Genomic DNA, 24,918 nt, shown 5'->3' with positions numbered 1-24,918 from the left:
TGTGAAGCATTGGCTGACCTCACATAGGGCGGCAGTCGGGAAAGCGGGATTGGTCTCAGGGTTCTGTATCAATCCTTTTTGTCAAGCTACTGTCTAAATCTCTTTCTAAAGAATTTATGGTCTCTCAAGATGAATTGCAAGAAGGATGGTTTTCTGACTTCTGATTAAGGTTTTTTTAATAAGTTAATGGGATGAGAGTATCTTTGCCAAAACCAGTGTTTGTTGCCCATCCCTAATTGCCCAGTGGAAGGGAGTGGTAAGTCATCCTCCTGAATGACTGCAGTGCTTGTGCTGTTAGGGACAGAATTCCAGGATTTTGATCCAACAATGATGGAAGATTGGGGATCCAGTTCCAAGTCAGGATATTGTGTGCCTTGGAGGGGAGCTTGTAAGTCGTGATGTTGCCATGCATCTACCACCCTTGTCCTTCTGGATGGTAGAGATCAGGGGTTCGGAAGGTGCTATCAAAGTAGCCTTGGTGAGTGCATCTTGTACATGGTACACAAGGCTGCCTCTGTGTGTCGGAAGGAGTGAACGTTTAAGGTGGTGGATGAGGTGTCAGTCAAGGGGTTGCTTTGCCCTGGATGGTGTTGAGCCTTTTGAGTGCTGTTGGAGTTGCGAGTGGCAGTGTATTCGATCACACTCCTGACTTGTGCCTGGTCGGTGATGGACAGGCTTTGGGAGTCAGGAGATGAGTTACTTGGCGCATGATTCCCAGCCTCTGACCTTGCTCTTGTAGTCAAAGTATTTATATGGCTGGTCCAGTTCAGTTCCTGGTCAATGGTAATCTCCAGGATGTTGGGGGATTCAGCAATAGTTTTGCCTTTGCATGACAAAGGGAGGGTTAGACTCTCTTGTTGGTGGGGGAGTGTGGGTATTCATTGCCTGGCAGTTGTGTGGCATGAGAGTTATTTGCCATTGATCAGCCCAAGCCTGGATGCTGCCTGTGGACATGGACTGCCTCAGTATCTGAGGAGTATTAAACGGAGTAAATATTGCAAAATTATCAGTGAACATCGCCATTTCTGACCTTTGATGAAGGGAACGTCATTGATGAAGCAGCTGAAGGCACTACCCTGAGGAACTCCTGCAGTGATGTCCTGGAACTGAGATGATTGACCTCCAACAACTGCAACCATCTTCCTTTGTGTGAGGTATGACTCCAGCCAGTGGAGAGTTCTCCCCTGATTCTCATTTACTTCAATTTTGCTAAGCACCTTGATGCCATGATCGGTCAAATGCTGCCTTGATGTCAAGGGCAGTCACTCTCGACTCATGTTTGGAATTCTCCTCTTCTTCCTTTGTTTGGATCACGGCTCTAATGAGGTCAGGAGCTGAGAGACCCTGGCAGAACCAAACTGAGTACCAGGGACCAGGTTATTCTAAGCAAGTGTCACTTGAAAAAACTATTGATGACCTATTCCGTCACTTTACTGATGATCAAGAGTAGACTGATGTCATTGGCCGGGTTGGATTTGTCATGCTTTTTGAGGGCAGGACATAACTGAGCAATTTTCCACATTGCCGGTTAGATGCCAGTGTTGTCGCTATGGTGGAACAGCTTGGCTAGGGCTGCGGCAAGTTTTGGAACACAAGTTTTCAGTACTACAGCCAGGATCCATAGCCTTTGCTGCAACGGAATCAAGCATTTTGTGATACCACATGGAGTGAATTGAACTGGCTGAAGACTGGCATCTGTGACGCTGGGGTTCTCTGGAGGAGGCCTGGATTCATCATCATTCACTTGGCAATTCCGGTTGAAGATGGCTGCAAATGCTTCAGCCTTGTCTTTCATGCTGATCTGTTTGGCAACCCCATCGTTGAGGATGGGGATATTTGTGGTGCATTATGCTGTTGTTTAAATGCCCACCACCTGGATGAGGCAGGACCAAAGAGCTTTGACCTGATCCGTTGGTTGCGGGATCGCTTCGCCCTGTCTAATTCATGCTACTTCATGCTGCTTTTATAACTTTAGCAGGTTGGCATCTGATTCTTCGGCATGCCTGGTGCTGCTCCTGGGATGCCCTCCTGCACTCTTCATTGAACCAGAGTTGATCTCCTGGCTTGATTGTTATGGTAGAGTGAGGGATATGTCATGTCATGAGGTTATAACTTGTGGTTGAGGAGAATTCTGCTGCTGCTGATGGCCCTCAGTGCAAGTGGGGCCCAGATTTGATATGGCAGATCTGCAAAGAATATATCCTATTTAGCATGCATACTACACAACACAATGGAGGGTATCCTCAGTACGAAGACAGGGTGATGTTTACATGTGATGGTTAATTCTACCTCTGCTGTCCTGGACAGTTGCATCTGCAACAGTTAGATTGGTGAGGACGGGGCAGCACGATGGCGCAGTAGGTTAGCCCTGTTGCCTCACGGCGCCGAGGTCCCAGGTTCGATCCCGGCTCTGGGTCACTGTCTGTGTGGAGTTTGCACATTCTCCCCGTGTTTGCGTGGATTTCACCCCCATAACCCAAAGATGTGCAGGGTAGGTGGATCGGCCATGTTAAATTGCCCCTTAATTGGAAAAAAAAAATTGGATCCACTAAATGTTTTTAAAAAATGATTGGTGAGGACAAAGTTAAGTAGGTTTTTCCCTCTTGCTGATTCCCTCACCACCTGCCAAAGACCCAGTCTAGCAGCTATGTCATTCTGGGCTCGGCCAGCTTGGTCAGTAGTGGTGCTACCGAGTCACTCCTGGTGATGGACTCAGAGTACATGCTGTGCCCTTGCACCCCAAAACTTCTTTCAAAAGATGTTCAACATGGAGGAGCACTGATTCATCAATCAGCAAGAGAGTTCCTTGGGCATATTTGACCCAATGTCATGAGACTTCATGGTTCTGCAGCAAAGGTTGGGAACCCTACAGGGTCACTATCTCCAGACTGTATGTATGCTCCTGCCATTTTGATGAGTCTGACCTGTCGGTGAGACAGGAATGCTGGAGGAGGAGTCTGAAGAGTTCATTCAACATTATGGTTCAGTGGGCATGACCAGTTTGTGGAACAGCTCTCCCAATTTCACAAGTCCCAATATTCTGGTGAGGAAATCTATTGAGCTGGATGTGCCATTGTCATGTCTGATGCCTGGGCCAGAGTCAAGTGGTCCATCTGGTTTTATTCTTATTATACCTTTCTCCAGCTGCTTTTAAGACTATCTCACAGAAGCAGTTAAGAGCCAATTTGGGGTCACAGAGTGGGACTGATGTCACATATTGTTCAGACTGGGTAAGGATGGCAGATTTTCTTCCATGAAGGATATTAGTAAACCAGATGTGTTTCCACGGCAATCTGGTAATTTAATTATCATCATTGTTGGCACTAGCTTTTATTGCATATTGATTTATGAAACAGAATTTAAATTTCCTAGCTGCCTTGGAGAGATTTAAGCTCATGGCTCTGGATCATTAGTCCAGACCCTTAATCATAATCATCTTAATTTTGCGTACTTTTGATACAATGCCAGAGACCAGTAGAAACAGCCCAGCACTATTCATAACAGAGGTCTTGTGGAGCAGTGTGTAGAGTCTCTGCCTCTGAGCCTGAGGTTCTGTGTTCAAGTCCCACCCCAGGACTTGTTGCCCACGGAAGGTGCTTTAATAATACGGTCAAACAGGTTGAATGTGTCAACATGTAAATCCTTCCAAATATGCCTATGGCTGGCAGTAAGAGCAGGAGAGATGCTTGATGTGACGTAACGGCCATAAACTACAAACCATGGTGACAGACGAGCGACTTGTTCCGGGAATTCCTCGCTATGGAAGCAGACTAAAGTCTGACTTAGTGCACCACTAGATGCGGGAAGAGTATTGGAATTGGAATGATTCATAGCTCACCACCATCAGAAAATACTCCATCACGGCACTCCTTAATTTCCATAATAGTAATGAAAAAGGGCAGCGCGGCGGCGCAGTGGTTTGCACTGCTGCCTCATGGCGCTGAGGATCCGGCTTCGATTCTGGCCCCGGGTCACTGTCCGTGACATTCTCCCTGTGTCTGCATGGGTCACACCCCCACAATCCAAAGATGCGCAGGGTAGGTGGATTGGCCAAGCTAAATTTCCCCTTAACTGGAAAAAAAAATAATTGGGTACTCTAAATTTTAAAATAGCGGAATGAAAAAGTGTCACTCTTCACAATAACTCTTCATCCATGGCAACAGCCTGGTGAATGCATCTTCTCCATATTCTTCCTGTAAAGGGGTGCTCCTATCTGCCCACGACACTCCAAAGAAGATATTGGACATGTTCAGCATTCCATCGCTTAGGTTCTGGCTTTGAGAAATCGATTCTGGCTTCTCCAGATTAATGTTTCCCCAGTCCTCTAAAACATGTTCAATATTGTAGACTTTGGAACTTCACCTATAATGAATATGACACCAGCTGTTTTTTAATGTCCTGTCCCTGTAGTGGTGCAGGGGTGGTTGGGGAGTGGAGTGGGGGATGGGGGTGTCATCTGCCACTCTGGGTTGGATGTGCTGTTGTCATGTCTGTCGCCTGAGCCACTCTGCTTCAAGTTTCCTTTCTGAGCATTCTTTGGAAAATAACAGCTAAGAGCCAATGCCATTTCTTCCATAGCTTCGTTCCAAGGTTCTGGGAAATAATCACCTGGTCACAGTGACTTGTCTATGTTAATTTTCAGTAACTTCTTCAGTATTTTCCCCTTCTGAAGACTAATCACCACTCACTGTTTGCCACTCTTCTGTAGCTCTTTCATGTGGGGAATGAACTTCTGGACAAGGCACCATGGAATCGCTACATGAGAGCTTAAAAGTGGTGTATTCAAATTGGGCAAAGTGGGTAGTGCCTTTACCCACACCAAGCCATTATTTCCCTCGATGTGCCTGACATGACAGTCTTTATTAGATTAATATCATGGACATAGCACCCAATTTGGATACCAACAGAGAGCTGCTAAGGGCAGCATGGTGGCAGAGTGATTAGCACTGCTGTCTCAGGGCACCGAGGACCTGCGTTCGATTCTGGCCCCAGGTCACTGTCCAAATGGAGTTTGACATTCTCCCCATGTCTGCATGATTTCACCCCCACAACCTAAAAAGATGTATAGGCTAGGTGGATTGGCCACACCTTAATTGGAAAGAAAAGAATTGGGTACTCTAAATGTATTTTTAAAAATGTTTTAAAAAACACAATTAGAGCTGCTAATTTAAAGTGTATGGTAAGATTCTACCCGATTAAACTCAGTTGTCTTCGATTAGCCATCACCTTGAATTAACAACTCTAAGCTCAGTATCTGATTTATTTTTATCACATTTGATTGTGTTAAAGGCAGACTAATTCTGAGAGAGAAACAGGAACCAAATACCAGGAACTGGCAGCCACTCAGAGCCAAGAAATCTAAAGGAAGATGAAAACTGGAAACACCATGGATACAATTCCTGAAATAGTGGTAAGATATACAATGTAGGAAGGATGTGGCAGAGTTTGGTCATTGATACGTTGTACTGGGATATGTACAGTATTCGAAGAAATTTACTTCAATAGAAATTGGGGTGGAATTCTTTAGATAAGTTAGCATCATAGAATCCCTACAGTGCAGAAGGAGGCCATTCAGCTCATCGAGTCTGCACCTAACCTCAGAAAGGGCACTTTACCGAGGCACACTACACTGCCCTACCCCCTTAACCTCGTAACTTAATCTACAGATCTTACGACACTAAGGGGCAATTTAGCATGGACAGTCTACCGAACCTGCACATCTTTGGACTGTGGGAGGAAACTGGAGCACCCGGAGGGAACCCATGCAGACATGGAGAGAACAAGGGCGGCACATGGCACAGTGGTTAGCATTGCTGCCTACGGCGCTGAGGACCCGGGTTTGAATCCTGGTCACTGTCCGTGTGGAGTTTGCACATTCTCCCCATGTCTGCGTGGGTTTCAGCCCCACAACCTAAAGATGTGCAGGGTAGGTGGATTGGCCACGCTAAATTGCCCCTTAATTGGAAAACAAAATAATTGGGTACTCTAAATTTATTTTTAAAAAGACATGCAAACATCACACAGTCACTCGAGGCCGGAATTGAACCCGGGTCCCTGGCGCTGTGAGGCAGCAGTGCTAACCACTGTGCCACCCCAAATGAAAATGGAGAATGTGGGCATCAATCACACTACCTGTCCAAGTGAGCACTCTACCCCTTGAGCTAATACCCCCAAATGGGGTTAAAGCAAATAAATCTCTGAGGTAGATGATATTGATTTCGAATTGTTACAAGACAAGGGAAATATTTGTGAGGCAGAGAATTGCATGAGGAAATAGTGAATACACCAGAGATCCAGTGGATTATATATTTAAAAAAAAATTTTTTTTAGAGTACCCAATTATCATTATTTTTTCCAATTAAGGGCAATTTGGCTTACCCAATCCACCTAACCTGCTGATTTAAGGTAAGAGGTAGATGACTAATAGGGGAGGTGAGTAGAAAGTTTTTCACTTAGAGAGTGGTGGGGGTCTGGACCTCACTGCCCGAGAAAGTGGTTGAGGCAGAAACTCTTGTAACATTTAAGAAGCATTTAGATATTCACTGGCGCTGCCTCTAGGTCCCTGGACCAAGTGCTGGAAAATGGGATTTGTGTAGTCAGATCTTTGTTGACCAGCATGGATACAATGGGCTAAATGGCCTCCTTCTGTGCTGTAAACATCTATGGGTCTATGATGTACCTCACCTTCCAAAAAATCTTCAACAAAGCACCATGCAAAATATTATTCATTCAAATCAAAACAGTGAGGAAATCAGAGTAAAGTTTGAGAATAGGTAAGTGATTGGCAGAGTAGTATACTGGGACAATTTCGGTTTCTAATTTGCATCAATAACTTGTATTCAAGAGCTCAGTGTAAATGTGTCTATTTTGCAGGTGAGATTACAGCAGAGAAGGCGGCCATTTGGCCTCTTGCATCCCTGCCAGCTCTTTGCAAGAGAACTCAGCTACGCCCATTTGCCTGTCCTTTCCAGATCGCCCCGCAAATTCTCTCTTCAGGTGCTTATCCAATTCTGTTTCGAAAGCCGGATTAAATCTGCCTCTGCCACACTTGCAGGCAGCTCATTCCAGACCCTAACCCTCGCTGCAAAAGCTTTTTCCTCATGTTACCATTAGTCTTTTTGCCAATCACCTTAAATCAGTGTCACCTGGTTTTCAATCCATCTTCCAATGGGAACAGTCTCTATCTCCTCTGATCAGGGGCGAAATTCTCCCGAAACGGCGCGATGACCGCCGACTGGCGCCCAAAACGGCACCAATCAGACGGGCATCGCGCCGCCCCAAAGGTGCGGAAGGCTCCGCATCTTTGGGGGCTGAGCCCCAACATTGAGGGGCTAGGCCGACGCCGGAGGAATGTCCGCTCCGCCAGCTGGCGGAAACGGCCTTTGTTGCCCGGCCAGCTGGCGCGGAAATGACATCTCCGGGCAGCGCATGCGCGGGAGCGTCAGCGGCCGCTGAAAGTTTCCCGCGCATGCGCAGTGGAGGGAGTCTCTTCCGCCTCCGCCATGGTGGAGACCGTGGCGGAGGCGGAAGGGAAAGAGTGCCCCCACGGCACAGGCCCGCCCACGGATCGGTGGGCCCCGATCGCGGGCCAGGCCACCGTGGGGGCACCCCCAGGGTCAGATCGCCCCGCGTCCCCCCCAGGACCCCGGAGCCCGCCCACGCCGCCTTGTCCCGCCGTTCAAAAGGTGGTTTAATCCACGCCGGCGGCACCGGCAATTTATCGGCGGGACTTCGGCCCATCCGGGCCGGAGAATCCAGCGGGGGGAGCCCGGCAACCGGTGCGGCCCGATTCCCGCCCCCGCCAAATATCCGGTACCGGAGACTTCGGCACCAGCGGGGGCGGGATTCACGGCAGCCCCCTGCGATTCTCCAAACCGGCGGGGGGTCGGAGAATGACGCCCCTGATCACTCATAATTATGAACACGTCTATCAAATCTCCTCTCAAACATCTCTCTAGGAATAACAAACCCAGCTTCTCCAATCTATCTGAATAACTGGAATCATCCTCATAAACCTCTCCTGCACTTTCTCTAAAGCCTTCATATTTTCTCAAAGTGCAGCTTTCAGAATTGGACACAATACTTCAATCGGGTCCAAACTGGAGTTTTCTACAGACTCACCATAACCTCCTTGCTTTTGTGCTTAGTGGCTCTATTTATGAAGCCGAGGATTTTATATTCCTCTTAAACAACTTTCTCAGCCGACCATGCCACTTTCAACAATTCATGCACAAATATACCACCTGTTCCTGCACCCCTTTTAACTGTGGTCAGGATTCTCCGTTCTGGAGACTAAGAATCGGGACTGGTCTCTGCTGTTGTTGGGAATGGGACCCAGGTGCGAGTCTCTCTTCTTAACCATACAAATATATGCATGCTGGAGAGTTCGCCAGATTCCGTCGTAATCCTGATATTGGGCCGCCATTTTGAGTGGTCCTCCTTCCCAGGCCCGCCTCCCTCCCACAATGCTAATCATGCACCACCCCATGTTCCCTCCCACCCCTACTTCTGACAATGAGAGGCACCCTCCCCCACCACAGGAATAGCGGGTCACAACATGGATGCACCGCTACCACCCCCCCCCCCCCCCCCACCCCCCACCCCCGGTTCCCATCAAACCTCTCTCTTGAAAGCCGAGGGTTTTGGTGGTGCAGGCTCTTAGGCTGACATCACAACACCCGCCGCCAGGATTTTGTTTTGACTAAGTGTCAAAAAATATGGCGGGAAAAGCCAGCAGTGGAGCTGGCGAGCTACACACCCCTTTTCCCGCCTGAGTTGACACTTAGTCAAATCATGATAAAATTCTGCCCAAATCGCTTCACATGTCTCTGCATTAAACTTAATCTACGCTCTGCTGGCCCATTCCAGCAGCTTCTCCATGCCCTCTTGAAATCTATCACTATCCTCCTCACAGTGCACAATAGTTTCAAGTTTTATGTCATCTGCAAATTTTGAAATTGCGCCCTACGTGCCCAAGTCTAGGTCATTAAAATATTTCAAGAAATGCAGTGGGCCTAATACTGATGTCAAGGTTAAAGTAGATAGCAGAAGTTGGACAAAAAGTGAAAGGGGCAGAAGAGTGCCAGATGAAATGTAACACAAACAGTACAAATGAAGGACAGAGGAACAGATGGAACTGTTGAAGGAGACCTTGTCAACCTAATGCTCAAATGTGCCCCCAATACGGAGCAGCAACCAGCAAAGCTACTGGATGATGGATCTCATTGGGAAACAACAAAATGTAAGTCAGAGAAAGTCATTATCAGATTGCACAGTGCTTTCATTAGCCCATGTCTTCAGTATTGCGTCCAGTTAGGTCACTGAGATTCAAGGGAGCCAAGCACTGGGGGTGATACTGAGAAGAGCCACAAAGCTGTTTCCCAGGTGTGGTGTTTATGGAGGCAACAGGGGTCTTGCCTACCAGTTGGAGAGCCAACGAGAGCCACATGTCACCTTTTGGGCAGGTCTGCCATGTTAATTGCCAATAAGCCACGTTAATGGACAGCAGCAGGCCTTCCCTGGCATCAACCCCGCCCACCATGGGCTGCCGGCCAATCAGAGGCTGGCAGCTGCACGGTGGAGATAGTGCCAGTGGGGGAGCGGTGGCTACTGCTGGTGTTACACCCACCAGAGGCACAGGATGGTCGAGGAACTCCAGGCGAAAGGTGGGATATAAGTCATGGTGTGGGAGTTCTGTGGAAGGTGGGGGAATGGGGCGGGGGAGAGAGGTTCACCATTAAGGGCATCAACTTGACTCTGGCAGGTTACCCTTCCCAATATTGGATCTCTCGGTCATAAGGAGAGAGCCCACCGGAGAGCCCACAAGAAATCCCAATGGTGGCAGGATTCAGCATTCATTGCCCACTGAAGGGCCTCAATTGGCTGCAGGATGGCGTTCTGGGCAGATTTAATTGGGGCAGAGGCAGGAAGGCAGCCTGGTCCCCACCTGTCGCCCTCCCACCAGATGCCTGGATTAATAATCCAAATGTTTAAATATCCTCTCACATCCTTGTGAGTTGGAATATGAGACAGCAGGAACAATGCCATTCACTCCAGACACGTGGACCCGCACATGATATCCCTCAAGGTCAACATTATTAGACTGAGGCCAAAACAAGTGAGGCCCTGATGCCGAAACCTCTCAGATCCCGAGGCCCTCAGGCAACACTGCATCTCAAACAAATAACCTCTATCAGAAATATTACTGACCACCATGACATTATAATAACTCAAATAGAGCTTATAACTCAAATAGCCCTGCTAACAACAATACAACATTGTTGATCAAACTAGCCATTCTGGAACAATTCCAAATGCCATTCTAATTCAGGTCAGACAGCCGTGCACTTATGCCACCCCCTGTACTCTGTCACCTACCTGTGGTAGATCTGGCGTATCCAATTCAGCACCGTATAGATCTCACTCTTCTCCAGGTCCCAAGAGATTATATCCTGCAGATGTCCTGAAAGACAACTGTGGTGTAGCAATATATAGGTCTGAAGAATATTATAGTGGGGAGGGCAACACTGCACCATTAAGTGTTTTACTACTTTCAAATCATTGAGAATATTGTTCTGCAAGGCTGCTAGATGATTGGCCAGTCCCGGTCCCTTTGTGTCAGTTTGCCGCGCTCTGAACTGTGTTGCAGTCGACTGCTCAATAACTTTAAAAAACATTTGTCGCAAATTTTTAGGTCGTCCGGGAGGGAAAAACATGTGTTGGTTTTGGCCATCCAAAGCCACTTGGTCAACCTTCTCTTCTCGCTCGATTATACGAATCGCTGAGACAAACAGGGACGGATCCTGTTTAACCAGGGTTAGACCACAGCTTACAACATCCCAGAGCTCCTTGGCAAGGTCTTCATTCAGCTGTCTGACAGCGCTAAAGTATGACAAGACGATCTGCTCCCCTTCTGTGTCCTGCCTCCCAGCTCGGTACAGCTGGCACAGAATGTTGTCGCGCCAGCTCTCCATCGCCATCAGCTTGCTGTGAGCCTCCAGCAGCCTCCGGTCCTCTATCAGTTGCCGTGTCTCAGTCACAACCTCGGGGACTGTAATCAAATAGATCAGGTCAGTCAGTTCCTTATCACTTTGCATTCTGAACAGTGAGTTTTTGTTTTACTTAAAGTTCCCCAAAAAATGTTTTTAAGTACCCAATTCATTTTTTTTTCCAATTAAGGAGCAATATAGCGTGGCCAATCTACCTACCCTGCACATCTTTGGGTTGTGGGGATGATATCAACGCAGACATGGGACCCCGTACCGTGAGGCAGCAGTGCTAACCGCTTTGCCACCGTTCTGCCTTTACTTAATTTAAGTTTTATCGGAGTTGCAGAGCGTATTTACTTTGCTCCCCGCCCCTCTCTTTCCATGAATTCTCTACCGCCTCCCTGAAGAACTCAATTAAAACCTTTCCTAAAATAATCAAGTAGAAGGCACTGATTTGTCCCAATGTAATCACCAAAAATCCCCTCCTTTTAGAGGTCCAAATAATCAGGAACTTTGGTAGAAATGAAAGTCAAAGGACTCCTATAAACATATTAATGTTGTTATCCGAATCCCTAATATTAGTGGACTAGTGGACACCACATGCTCCTTCCCCACAACCATCTAGCCAGAAAAGGTTGTAGAAGAGAGGCAGGCAGAGCAACTATCCTTACAGACTCAACCTGAGTGTGTACGTGGCCACATTGTCACAGAACAGGATCACAGACATTACATTTAGAGAGATCGAGTTCATTCCCCTATATAAGCTCACTGTCAGCTAGAGTGTAAGTTTGTGTGTCCAATGTGGTGAACGTATTGTACCAACCATGCACCACTGTATCACATTGTGTATCACATTGTATCATGCTGTTGCCCATGTGGGCTCCACCTATGGATCATTGTACTGTACTACACGGAATGTATCATGTTGGTGCCCTTGTGGGCTCTGCCCCTGGCTCCGCCCCCTTGAGGGGAGGTATAAAGAGCATCTGTCCTGTAGGCGGCTCTCACTAGCAGAGAAGTCGCAGGCTGGCACTGTTCTAGTCGATTAAAGCCACAGTTCACTTCCACTCACTGTCTCGCGTGAATTGATAGTCGCATCATACAACATCTGTTAATTTGGGAGTGTCACTTTGTTTGTCACCTTGCTTCTGAGTCAGGAGATCCTGGGTCCAGGTCCACTTCACAATTGCATGGAATCTTGCAGCAGTGAAGGAGGCCATTTGGCGCCTTGGTATCTGTGCTGCAAAAAGCTTTCCGATTAGTCCGAATTCCCTGCACTTTCCCCATAGGCGTGCAATAGTCTGAGAGCACATAATCCAGGCTGGCACTTTAAACATGCCTGTGCAATACCAGGAGAGTGCTGCATTGCAAGACATGCCACTTTCAGATGAGATATTAATTCAAGATCCCGTCTGCTTGAATGGAAGTAAAACAGTCCACAGCCAACATCATTAAACAGAATTATTAGTCATTTGTCTCACTCGCTGCTTGCGCGATCTTGCTGTGTGCAAATTGGCTGTTGCTTTCCCCATTTTATAACAGTAGCTACTTTTCAAAAACAATCAATGGCCATTCTTTCGGACCACTCGAGGGCTTGATAAGGCAATATATAAATAAAACCTCTCTCTTTAATGCAGTATTCCCCAAGGTTTGAATGGAAATTCGTTACTGGCCTGAGTTCTTTGAAATGGCACAAGCTCTCATAAGTTCTCTATCTTTGGATGATGGTACAATAAGCATTGACTCAGACCATGTGATCTAGGCTGGAAACAATGAAGCAGTTTTATTGGAAACAAAGATGCAAACAACAACAGCAACAGGATGTCAAAGCAGTACATTGGACTTCTGTGAGGTGATTTTGAGCCTCTTGACTTAACTGTAGCAGGTAAGCTGAGAGAGACCACAGACAAAACATGAGGGTGGCTGCAAGTGGATGTGTGTGCATTTTCACTGGGTTTCTATTCAGCGTTGTGTGTCAAAACTATGGTAAGAAACTGGGAGCAATCCCACAAAATTCGAGAGCCACAATTCCTAACCTGTACTTCCACAAACAAAAATAACAAGATGCCTTATCACCCAATTGTTGGGCTGGTTTCCTGATCTATTTTGTTAATTTAAGCACAGATATCAGTTATAAACTACAGGATCAGAGCCTTGTCTTCAATGAGCACATGTTATACAATCCCACATGACTAATTAATCAAATCATACAACACAGTTCCATATTATATGATTATTGCCAAGAACTCAGTTATCACTTCACAATTCCAGCATGAATACAGCAGTGGTTTATACAAAACACTTGTACCATTTCTACCTAGGATCTCTACATTCTGTCACTACACCTGGTTTAGTGCACAGTCAGTTCCAGCCCCACTTGACCTGGAATCGCAACACAGGTGAAATGAGATTTTATTTGAAGTACCCAAGGTTCTTAGTTGAGCCCAATAAACTACAGTCACCAGGTTTGTAACTTGAACATGAGTAACCTTTTATTATGTCCAGTGTAATAATTAAATTGACAGAACAATGTAACTGACGATCTCATCATACCCCTTTCCTAACTCCCCCTTCTAACTACCCCCAGTTTCTTTACACATACACACACTGCACAGGGAAAGGATGGTGGAAAGGTAAAGAAAATATTAATAAAACAAAGGATAAGGATCTTTGATGCACAGGGATGATTTCCAGTCAATGTCTTTCTGAAATTCAGGCTTTTGTTTGGTATTTCGTGCTTCTAGGGTTGAGTTGGTTTTCTCTGGAAAGGTCTACTTTCTCTGCATTTCAGTACCATTTCAGGTTCACAGCAAAGGGTGTGACGAGACTCACCGCTTTCAGAACAATGGAGCAGTCATTTCACTTCAGCAAGCAGGAGAGAGAGACAGAGAGAGAGAGTCCCTTCTACTTCCAAGGTCTAAACACTTCTGCCAAGTTCTCCCATAAAGCATCACACAGGAACAAATCACTGACTGTTATCAGGCAGAACACTGTCCCTGGCCAACCCACCAGTTGCCAGCTAGCCAAACAAACCGACTTCCTCCAAAGCTAGTTCCTAAGATTCACTCATCGCCAAAGAGTCTGGCCTCTCCTCTCCAAACATAAAACCTTATAATAATAATCTTTATTATGGTCACCAGTAGGCTTACATTAACACTGCAATGAAGTTACTGTGAAATGCCCCTAGTCGCCATACTCCGCCGCCTGTTCGGGTACACAGAGGGAGAATTCAGAATGTCCAATTCACCTAACGAGCACGCCTTTTGGGACTTGTGGGAGGAAACCGGAGCACCCGGAGGAAACCCACGCAGACACCGGGAGAACATGCAGATTCTGCACAGAACAGACAGTGACCCAAGCGGGAATTTAACTCAGGTCCCTGGCGCTGTGAAGCAACAGTGCTAACCACTGTGCTAATACAATGTCCTGAGAAGCAGACTACTTCAGCTTGAGTCTTCTCCTTAAAGGCATATTCCAATTATGGGTCCACGGACCAAAAATAATAAAAGAAAAGAAATGGGAACAAAGGAAGTAACAGGAAAGACTCATACAATTCCACGCATACTAACACTAAATTAAAACACATGAAAAGATGCAGTGCAGACTTCAGATAACATGTTGCCAAGAAGATACCCTCATGGTCATCTCACCCTCTGCCAGCAATTCAAATGCCATGGTTATCTGGTCCATTCAAGTTCTTCAGTCACGTTATTACCATAAACAGTGACTAAACAAACTCTCACAAACCAACATGAAATGAGTGACCTTCCTTCAACTAGGCCTACAACATCTGCTGACCTCACAAACAATGAATCCATGGGTAATGTGAACCTACACTGTGTAACAACATTAAACTTGGACCAGTGTCTGTAATGTTAAATTAGTGAAAGAGAAAGGTTTACATTCATTTAAAGCCTCTCACACGTCGGGATATCACAACCAATTAAGTAGCTTTGAAGTGCACTCGCTGTTGTACTGTTGGAAACAAAGCTGCCAATTTATTCACAACAAAGCCCCAGAAACAGTGATGAAACAAATAACCAGATCATCAGCTTTTCCTCTTGTCGCAGTGATAAATGTTTCCTAGGGCACAAGACTGAATCCTACCGTTCTTTTCTGAATAGTGTGCCAAATCTTTTTCTCTTCACTTCAGAGGGAAGGCAGGACCTCAGTTCAATGTCTTGCCCACCTCTAGCGGTGTAGTATCCCCTAAGTACTGGGTTTAGTAGCAAGGTAGGTGGATTGAACATGCTAAATTGCCCCTTAATTGGAAAAAATGAATTGGGTACTCTAAATTTAAAAAGAAATAATAAAATTTTAAAAAATTAAAAATGGATCAATACTACGATAGTGTGGTCCCTTTAAAGAGTGTACCTTTGCAGCCCATGTGGTAGGCTCAGGGCCTATCATGCAGGAGCGTGAAAAACTCCAACCAATGAGGGAAAAGTGCAGGGCCCTGGGGGCGGAGATCTGGTCAGAGTGAACCTGGGAGCCAGAGTATTAACACCTGTATAAAGACTCTGAGCCTATACCCAGGTTACCCTCATTAGTTGCCAATAAACACATTTTGTCCTTCAGTGCTGCCATCTACCTGGTATTGTCTCGAGCCATTACAAATACCTCCAATTGCCTTTATTATAGAGAGTGAACTGAGACAAAGGATATCACAGATATGAGGGAATGAGTTGCATCGAGAGTAACAGATTGCCAAGTTTTGGAATGTTTGACAATTGGCTTTGGAGGGATTATTGACCGATTTACATTGAGATGAGGGCTATTAAGTTGGGTTCAGCTCCCCACAGCATTAGCTGCTTCTGGGAATGTAAATTACCTCCAGCTGAAATATCTGTCCAAGGATTTTCCTGTATACCAAAGCAGCTCAAGGCTGTTCAGATATTTCAGTGACGTGCACATCGAATCATCATCGTCATCATCTTCAGGATTTCATTCTTCAATAGAATAGCTGCCAGCAGCTCATACCTGAGAGAGCAATAGCAAGTCGAATTGGTAACTCAACTTGCCAATCCCTGGGCACGGGAAAACGGGGGAAGGATCACAAGCCACGTTTTTGTTCAACAAAAAAGTGAAATTTATAGTGGATACATTCTCTCGGGAAACTGCGAGAGAGAGAGAGGGGGGGTTGAGTGAGGTACACGCTGATGAGTTTCAATAAATGCCAGTTTGTCAAGTAAGTTTTGCTCACTCATAGGGATAGTGTGGTACTTATGTGATTCAGTATATATATATATATATATATATATATAATATATATCCTCATTTACGGGGAGATATATATACCAATGTACTTCCGGTCATAGATTCTGCACAATGTATGCAGTATGTAATATTGTTCATGTCTTTGTAGAAGGACAAAAATAATTTTAAAACCGTCCCAGTTTCTCTTGCTTACAATGATCTGCCTTGCAACTAAGACAATCTGCTCCAGGAAAATATTTGTTTTTTAATTTAAACAGGAAAAGGAAAGGAAGCATTGTCTACAATGGCAACAGATGAACTTTCGGAATGGATCAGATGGGTCAGACATGGGAAGAAACAACAGTTAAAAAATGTCGAAATCCCAGAGGAAAACAGAAAATGTGGGAAATACTCAGGTGGTCAGGCACCATGGGCGCGATTCTCCGACCCCCCACCGGGTCGGAGAATCGCCGGGGGCTGGCGTGAATCCCGCCCCCGCCGTGTCCCGAATTCTCCGCCACCAGAGATTCGGCGGGGACGGGAATCGTGCCGCGCTGGTTGGCAGGGGTCGGAATCGCGCCACGCCGGTCGGCGGGCCCACCCCGGCGATTCTCCGGCCCACGATGGTCCGATGTCCCACCACTGTCAACCCTCTCCCGCCGGCGTGGATTAAACCACCTTTTGAATGGCGGGACAAGGCAGCGCGGGCAGGCTCTGGGGTCCTTGGGGGGGTGCGGGGCGATCTGGCCCAGGGGGGTGCCCCCACGGTGGCCTGGCCCACGATCGGGGCCCACCGATCCGCGGGCGGGCCTGTGCCGTGGGGGCACTCTTTTTCTTCCGCCTTCGCCATGGTCTTCACTATGGCGGAGGCGGAAGAGACCCTCTCCCCTGCGCATGCGCGGGGATGACATCAGCAGCCGCTGACGCTCCAGCGCATGCGTCGCCCAGCGAAGACCTTTTGGCGCCGGCTGGCGTGGCGCCAAAGGCCTTTCCCACCAGCCGGCGGAGCGGAAACCACTCCGGCGCCGGCCTAGCTCCTCAAGGTGAGGGCGTGGCCCCTAAAGGTGCGGAGACGTCCGCACCTTTGGGGCGGCCCGACGCCGGAGTGGTTCCCACCACTCCTTAACGCCGGAACCCCCCGCCCCGCCGGGTAGGGGAGAATCTCGCCCATCATCTGTGGAGAGAGAAACAGAGTAAATGGGCAGAATTCTCCCAAGCAGCCAGCAGCAGGTTTGGTGTCGAGTGGATGTGGTGAATCTGGCGGGAGTCAAAAAGGCAGAAACCCACCAATGGGGAATCCTTCATCTCGGTGGCAGGTGGTGCAATTACCATTTTTATCACATGAATGCTCATTAAAACAGCTGCTCGTATTCCATCAGGCCTTTTGGAGTGTATGAAACCTAACCAGAACTTCAGAAAGTGACAGAGGCATCATGCTGGTTGTGCACAAAGGTGTTTTTTGTGTTTGACAATTCCCCACTCTCCCGATGGTGCTGACCCTCTGCCAGCCCCCTCATCCCCAACTACCCCACCCCAATGCCCTCCTTCCTCCCCCGGTGCCCTCAGTGATCCTCAATGTGCTTTGCCCTCCCAGCTCTACTGCTACACCTAGGTGTCTCCCCAGGATGCTCATCAGGGATGGAGGCAGCCAGCTGCTTACCTCATCCCGTGGCCTTTGATGCACCTGGCGGAGCTCCTCTGAAGGCTCTGGGGTTGGAAGGCCCCGGCTCACTTGTCGGCGTCACGTGCACAGCCGTGCTGCCCTCTCCTGTGCGCTGACTGTGAGACGCGATCTCATCAGAGGGGTAGAACTCAGAGGAGCTGGTGGCCACCGTCGCCACTCCATGGGACGGTCCAGGTTAGCACTCAGCGCCCCCTTTTCCCGCTCATGCCCATAGGACCCTGGGGTTCACCTTGGGATGGAGGGACAGCTGGTTCGAGCCCCGGCTGCCCCTGCACCAACTGACTCTGCCAGCCCTGGCAGGTCCCCATGGTCCGCACCATGGTGTTGACGCCCTCGGCAATGCTCCTCAGTGACTGGGACATGCTCTGCAGCACCTCGGCAATGCCCACCTGCGACTGGGTCAAGCTCCGCAGCGCTTCGGCCATTCCCATCTGAGAGCGGGACACATCCCGCAGAATCTCATCAAGGTCAGCCTGGTACTGGGTCACGTCCCCCACCGAGGCGGACATTCTGTCAAGACCTTCAGCCGTGGCTATCACCGACTACGCGACACCTTCACTAATGGTGCCGACATCATGTACCAGCCTCTCCACTGCAGTCACCACCCTGGCACTGTTGGCCTCGGTGACACGCATTGCCGCCGACATCTCCTGAGCCCATAGCCTCTGGGACACCTCCAAGTGACTATGGACCTGCTGGAGTGGCACTGACAACTCCCTCTGAATGTCCTGGATGCTCCCTACTGTCCCCATCAACTCCGGGTAACTCTGTTCCACAGCCTCAGCATCAGGCTGGGACCCAGCTGGGTCCTGGGATCCAGCAGCCCTCCAACTGCTGTCTCGCCTGGGGGTTCCTGCCTCCACCTGATGTACATCAGCAGCTGTGTGGTGTTTATCAGATTGTGCCCCAGAAGCCTGACCACTAACATGCCCCACCGAGGTGTGTGCACTGGTGGAGGGTGTGAATGAATGCTGTGCCGTGACTATTATGGTGGCATCCACGGAGCTCTCCTCTGAGATGGTCTCCTGGGAGGCTGGAGAGGGGGCCACTTGGGATGGGCCAGTACCATCAGCTGGAGGACCTGCGGGGGAATGGACATGTGGTCAGTGGGAGGGATGGCAGTCAGTCAGTAAGACAATAACAACTCATGTTTGACAGATCCTCCGGTGGAGCCCGGTGGTTCCTCACGTCTGCGGCGTCCGCCAGCCTTCGCGTTGATGACCGCTCTGTCCTCGGCCACACCGGTCACCTCCAGAGCCTGGTCTTCAAAGGTGGTGAGGATTCTTAGCCGGGATTCTCCTTTCTGGGGACTAAGTCCCCATGCCGGCGGGAAAACCGGCGCCAATGACTCCGGCGTCAACGGGCTCCCAAGGTGAGGAATTCTCGGGGGCTAGTAGATGCCAGAGGGGTTGGCACCACTCCAGCCGGCGGCGAAGGGCCGCGTGCATGCGCCAAAGGGCCGGCGTGATCTTGTGCATGCACGGAACTGCCGGCTTATTTGGCGCATGCGCGGGGGGGTTCTCCTCCGCGCCGGCCATGGCAGAGCCCTATAGGGGCTGGCATGGAAGGAAGGAGTGCCCCCATGACACAGGCCCGTCCGCAGATCGGTGGGCCCCAATCGCGGGCCAGGCCACTGTGGCCCACCGTCCCCCCCTCGGGGTCGGATCTCCACCCCCCCCCCCACCCGAGTACTGCCCCAGCCGACTTACCTATCAGGTCCCGCCGTGTGGGACCCTGCGTAACCCACGCCGGCGGGACTGGCCAAAAACGGATGGCAGCTTGGCCCATCGGGGCCCGGAAAATTGGCCCGAAATACGGCGCCGGAGAATACGGCAGCCGGCGCGGGGCAACGGGGCGGGATTCGCGCTGCCCGCCGGGGGGTTGGAAAATCCCGCCACTGATGTCCGGCATGCCACCAGCAGTTTGGGCCTCTCCGATGGTTATGGGAGGGCTTTTCCTGAGGTGACACAGAGGGCATCGTTAGCCACACGTGTGGTTCACAGTGATGGGAGGGGGAGGTGTGTGAAGGAGGGGTTGGGGGGATTGAAAGGTGAGGTAGAGGAAAGGTTGGAGAGTTTGGAGGGAGAGGGGGATAGACACTCCCGTGGGGTGGGGGGGAATAGGTCTCGGGGTGGTGGCAATGGTGTGTACTCACTCGTGCTGCTGGGTTTAGGTCATTGACCTTCTTCCTGCACTGGAGGCCAGTCCTCCTGGACACATTCACAGCGCTCACAGCAGCCACCACCTTGTCCCAGTCAGCACTGGTTGCCCTATGGCTGACCGTCCTGGACTCTCGGGGGAACAGGACATCCTTCCTGGCCTCCACAGCGTCCAGCAGCCTCCCCAGGTCAGCAACCCCAAATCTTGGGATTGATCTCCTCGGCGCCATTGTTGCAAGCTTACTGGGGTTGGCTGAGCAAGTGTTGCTTAAGTGCTGCTCGACCTTGTTAGAGGGGGAGCTGGCGAGCGCAGTGCCTGCGAATCAGCTGGCGAGCCTTAATTTGCAGCGAGAAGACCGTGAGGCTGCGTTAGGTGGACCAATTAAAGTTCAGTAGTGTTGCCGGCCTCACTGGGCCGTCCGCCAGGAAGGGCGCGGCAATTCCCGCTCCCTACAACACTTAGAAATCTTTCTGGAGAATCTCACCTATAGTATCTCTACTTTCCCGTAGCATTAGAACAAGATATGGAGAGGCCAGCATTGGACTGGGGTGGGCACAGTAAGAAGTCTGTTTTTTTTTCTATATGCGTGATCTTCTTGGAGATCCTCTCCACTTTGAGCCGGCAGTTTACGTTGTCGATGGTAGCCATGATGTGGGGATGCCAGCATTGGACTGGGGTGGGCACAGTAAGATGCCTTTGGGTAAGCGTTCTCCAAGGTGGCCTTCAGGACACACGACAACGCAGAATCGCTGAGCAGAAACTAATAGCCAAGTTCCGCACGCATGGGTACGGCCTCAACTGGGACCTTGGATTCATGTCTCATTACATTCACCCCCCACCATCTGGCCTGCGAAATCCTACCAACTGTCCTGGCTTGAGACAATTAACACCTCTTTACCCTGTGATTATCCCTCTCTCCAGTCGCACCGTCTGGACCTGTAAAGACTTAATTACCTGCAAAGACTCACATTCAAAGTATCACCTTGAATCATTGAATTTATCTATATATGTATTTGTGGAACCCACCTCTTCATTCACCTGATGAAAGAGCTGCGCTCCGAAAGCTATTGCTTCAAAACAAACCTGTTGGATTTTAACCAGGCATTGTAAGACTTGTTACTATCCCAACAAGAGACCAGATTCACCAGGAGTGGGTCACTGACAGAAAAACTTTACACATTCATCTGGCAGGGAAAGAGCTCAGCCAAACCACGTGAGCAAGGTGTAGGCTTTGCTGAAAGGAACTCGCTACTCTCGATGTTAGACCCTCCGCCAATGGTTCAGAATGTGTACTCTCCATCCGCCACTCAACTTAAACAGGGCCTGTTAACCCCCTGAATATCTGTGCTCCAACACTGCTCCATTACAGAGGCAAAAGGCCAGTTCTATGAGGAGCTTGACACTGCTATCAGCAGAATCTCTAAGCCAGAACATTTTTACCTACTGGGACATTACAACAAAAGAGCAGGCCAAAAGGCAAAGCGTTCCTGACTCGGACTTCATAGCCAGGGAAAGATAAATGAGAACGAACAGAGACACTTGAACTTTGCTGCTCCATAAGTATTGTGTAACTAACACCTTCTTTCAGGACAAACAATTACACAAGATTTCCTGGAGAGACTCCAGATCCAGGCATCAGCACCAGTTGGATCTGACCATCACCAGGCGTGACTCCTTGAACAGCATTCTCAACACACGCAGCTGCTACAATGCTGACTGTGATGCAGAGCACTCCTCCTTGGTGTGCACCAGGGTTAGGATGTAACCCTCAAAGTTTTTTTCATTCAAAGCATAAATGCCAACCTCGTATCAACATACGGCCAACGTGGATAAAATCATTCCGCGACTTGACTGAACAGACACTCTCCGGCATTCCCACACAGAGTGCAGAAATTAAATGAAAATACTTTGAGGCACCATCTATAATGCTGTGCTCGCAATATATGGGAAACTAAGGTGTAAATATGCATCTGGTTCGAGGCTAACATCACTGATTGAGCCTATTATTGAAGCCCAGTGGTCTGCTCTTATTAATTATGAGGGAGATCAGAGTGAGGAAGCACCAAGAGCTGAGCAAAGTGAAGTCCAACAAATTGCTAGGCGCTGTGCCAATGACTACTATTTAAACTCTGCCAGAATATCCAGATGTTCTTCAACCCATGAAATGCTGGGGGCAGTATGAAGGGATCAAAAAGGCAACATCCATCAGCATAGAAAACAGTTCCATTGAAAACAAAGGCAGGGAAGGTCATCACCACCTGCAATAGACAGTTGAAGACCTGGATGGACACCAACGGGAATACTGTCACTGAGGAAGCTCCAGAACCAGAGAAAACTATCTGTCACTGCAGAGCTGGATATTGAACCCGCGGTGGAGGAGCTGAGCAAAACTAATGACTGGTTTACCCTGGGCAAAACTCCAGGTGCTGATGCCACACCGCCTGAACTGATCATGCACAGGAATCCCGCATTCCTACAGCAGCTACACAAACCTCTCTATCTCTGCTGGAGGGAGCGCATGGTGTTCCAGGATTTGTGTGATGCACAGATTGTGACCCTGTACAAAACCAAGAGTGACCACAACGATTGCAACAACTATCGAGAAACCCCCTTCTGAGAATTGTGGGAAAAGGATTTGCTGTGTTGCTCTCGTCAGACTGCAGATCCTGGCCAAACGCATCTATCCCAAATCTCAGTGCGGCTTCAGAACTGGAAGATCTACAGTTGACATGATCATCTCAGTCCTGAAGCTGCAACAGAAATTCCGTGAACAAAGGAGACCATTGTATATTTTCATCATCGATCTCACCAAGGCGTTTGATCGTGTGAGCTGAGACCGTCGATTTAAACTGCTGGAGACAATTGGCTGCCCACTGAAGCTACTCAATGTGATCTCCTCTTTCCAGGATAACATGGTGAGTCAGGTCAGCAATGACAGAGCAGCACTGAATCCCCCTGAGATCCGCAGTGGGGTCAAACGGACTCAACCGGGATCTGTGCCGTTGGCCAGGGGGCTTCTGCTAGATCTGGGGAGGAGTGGTGGGTGGTAGCCAGAGGGTGGGCTGTGGGGTTGGGGTGGGCGGGAACGCGGTCCAGCATGGCCGGCACATTGTTTTCCAGTGTGACCAGTGCAGCTGGTCAGCCCTGTGCATGCCCGGTCTGGGACCCAGTGATTCTCCGGCCGTTTTCCATGCGATCTGCGCCGGTGCTTGCCCCTCACCGGTACCGGGATCGGTAAGTAGTTTGCGCCCATTTTCTCCTCATGAAACACACGCGGATCCTTTGTTGATGCTGGCATTTAGCCTCAGGAACGGAGAATTCCGCCCATGATATCTAGTGAAGATCAGCATTGTAACGGCATGCAAGAAGACAAGGCTTCAAAGCAAATTTGTATTAGAGCAATGCAAATGCAATTGTTCAAAAAGATAACTGGACAGTTCCCTCTGATGATTAATAAAACTTTAATCAATGTCAGACTTGACATGGGAGCAAGAGCCAATCTTATAAGTTTATCCGATATGCAAGAAATGAAAATTAAACTGCACATTTTAAACAAAACAGTACTTTTAAAGGATTGCAAAGGTAAAAAATTAATACACTGCGAGTATGCGAACTAGAAGTCCGTGAAAAGAATAAAGTTAAGATTTCCATTGTAGAATCGGAGCTTGAATCATTACTGGGAGTGGAAGCACGTGAAGCACTCAAACTAGTAAAAAGAGTCTACAGTGCAGACTGTAACTATGCAACGTATATCAGTGAATGCAATCCTGGAAGAATTTGCTGAAATATTTCAAGGATTCGGAGTGTTAATATTCACTTATCATAAAGTTAAAAAAGAATGCGCAACAAGTCATACACACACCAAGACGTATACCAGCTCCATTAAAGGAATGACTTAAGAAGGAACTGGAGAGAATGACAAATCTGGGGACGATAAAATGTATTGAAGAACCAATGGATTGGGTGAACTCCATGGTCTGCGTGAAGAAACAAAATAATGACCTGAGAATCTGTATGGATCCCAAAGATCTCAATTTGAACATAAAGAGAGCATTATCCTATTCCGAAAATAGAAGTGACCACGTGTGAGATGTCAGGAGCAACATGCTTTAGCAAACTAGATGCATCACAAGGTTTTTGGCAACTCAAGTTGGATGAGGGAGCAGAAAGTTGTGCACCTTCAACACTCCACTTGGCGATACTATTTTCTCAAAATGATGCTTGGTGTATTATTTCAGCATCTGAAATTTTCCAGGGGGCAATGGAACGCGTCGTAGAAGGCATTCCAGGTGTCAGAGTATACATTGACGGCATTATCGTTTGGGCCAAGGGGCTTATCAAAACGAAAGGCTTATCAAAGTGCTGAGAAGCATCAAAAAGCATGGTTTGAAACTAAATAAAGCCAAATGCCAGTTTGGTGTCAAACAAATCTCATTCTTTGGAGACAAACTTTCTGCTAAAGGTAAACAACCTGACCAAGAAAAGATAAAGGTGATTTTAACCATGCCACGTCCAACAGACAAAAAAGGAATCCTCCAGACGCTTGGCATGATAAATTTCGTAGGATATTTGTAGTAGCTCTTAGATAGTTTATAATAGTTAGTAAATTTTGATAATTTTGTTATGGTTATCTAGCCCACATTATTGTTGAACAATAAAACATTTAACTAGTCACGAACTAACCGTTCTACAGTGCACTTATTCCAACCGACCGAGCACCAGACGTAGCAATGATCACCTGGAAGTCCATACTATACTCTGCTACAAGGACATTTGCAAGTGGGATATTAAGAGGGGACATTGATACTGACAACTGGGAGACACTCTCTAATGGCCATGACCACTGGAAGCTGATTGTTCAGAAGGGCATCAGGAGAGGATTAAGAGAAA

At 48.3% G+C, this 24,918-nt stretch overlaps 1 protein-coding gene and 1 long non-coding RNA gene across 4 annotated transcripts in view; one reads left to right on the top strand and one right to left on the bottom strand.

Annotated features, from left to right (window-relative positions):
- Positions 1-13,049, top strand: part of LOC140430833 (uncharacterized) — a 28,025-nt gene extending 14,976 nt beyond the window's left edge. Inside the window, exons 2-4 of the long non-coding RNA XR_011949560.1 lie at positions 5,290-5,410; positions 10,694-11,069; positions 12,626-13,049. This is a non-coding gene — a long non-coding RNA (uncharacterized lncRNA). The remainder of the gene's footprint in view (positions 1-5,289; positions 5,411-10,693; positions 11,070-12,625) is intronic.
- exoc3l1 (exocyst complex component 3-like 1) overlaps positions 1-24,918 on the bottom strand; it is a 175,495-nt gene that overhangs the window by 73,206 nt on the left and 77,371 nt on the right. For all 3 annotated transcript variants that reach the window (XM_072518558.1, XM_072518560.1, XM_072518559.1), the window contains exon 4: positions 10,378-11,050. In XM_072518558.1, coding sequence (XP_072374659.1) covers positions 10,378-11,050 — 673 coding nt within the window. The remainder of the gene's footprint in view (positions 1-10,377; positions 11,051-24,918) is intronic.

Source organism: Scyliorhinus torazame, chromosome 10, assembly GCF_047496885.1.
Source record: "Scyliorhinus torazame isolate Kashiwa2021f chromosome 10, sScyTor2.1, whole genome shotgun sequence".
Classification (NCBI taxonomy): Eukaryota; Metazoa; Chordata; class Chondrichthyes; order Carcharhiniformes; family Scyliorhinidae; genus Scyliorhinus; species Scyliorhinus torazame.
Note: the sequence above shows the minus strand (reverse complement) of the source record. Positions and strands in the feature narration are given on the sequence as shown.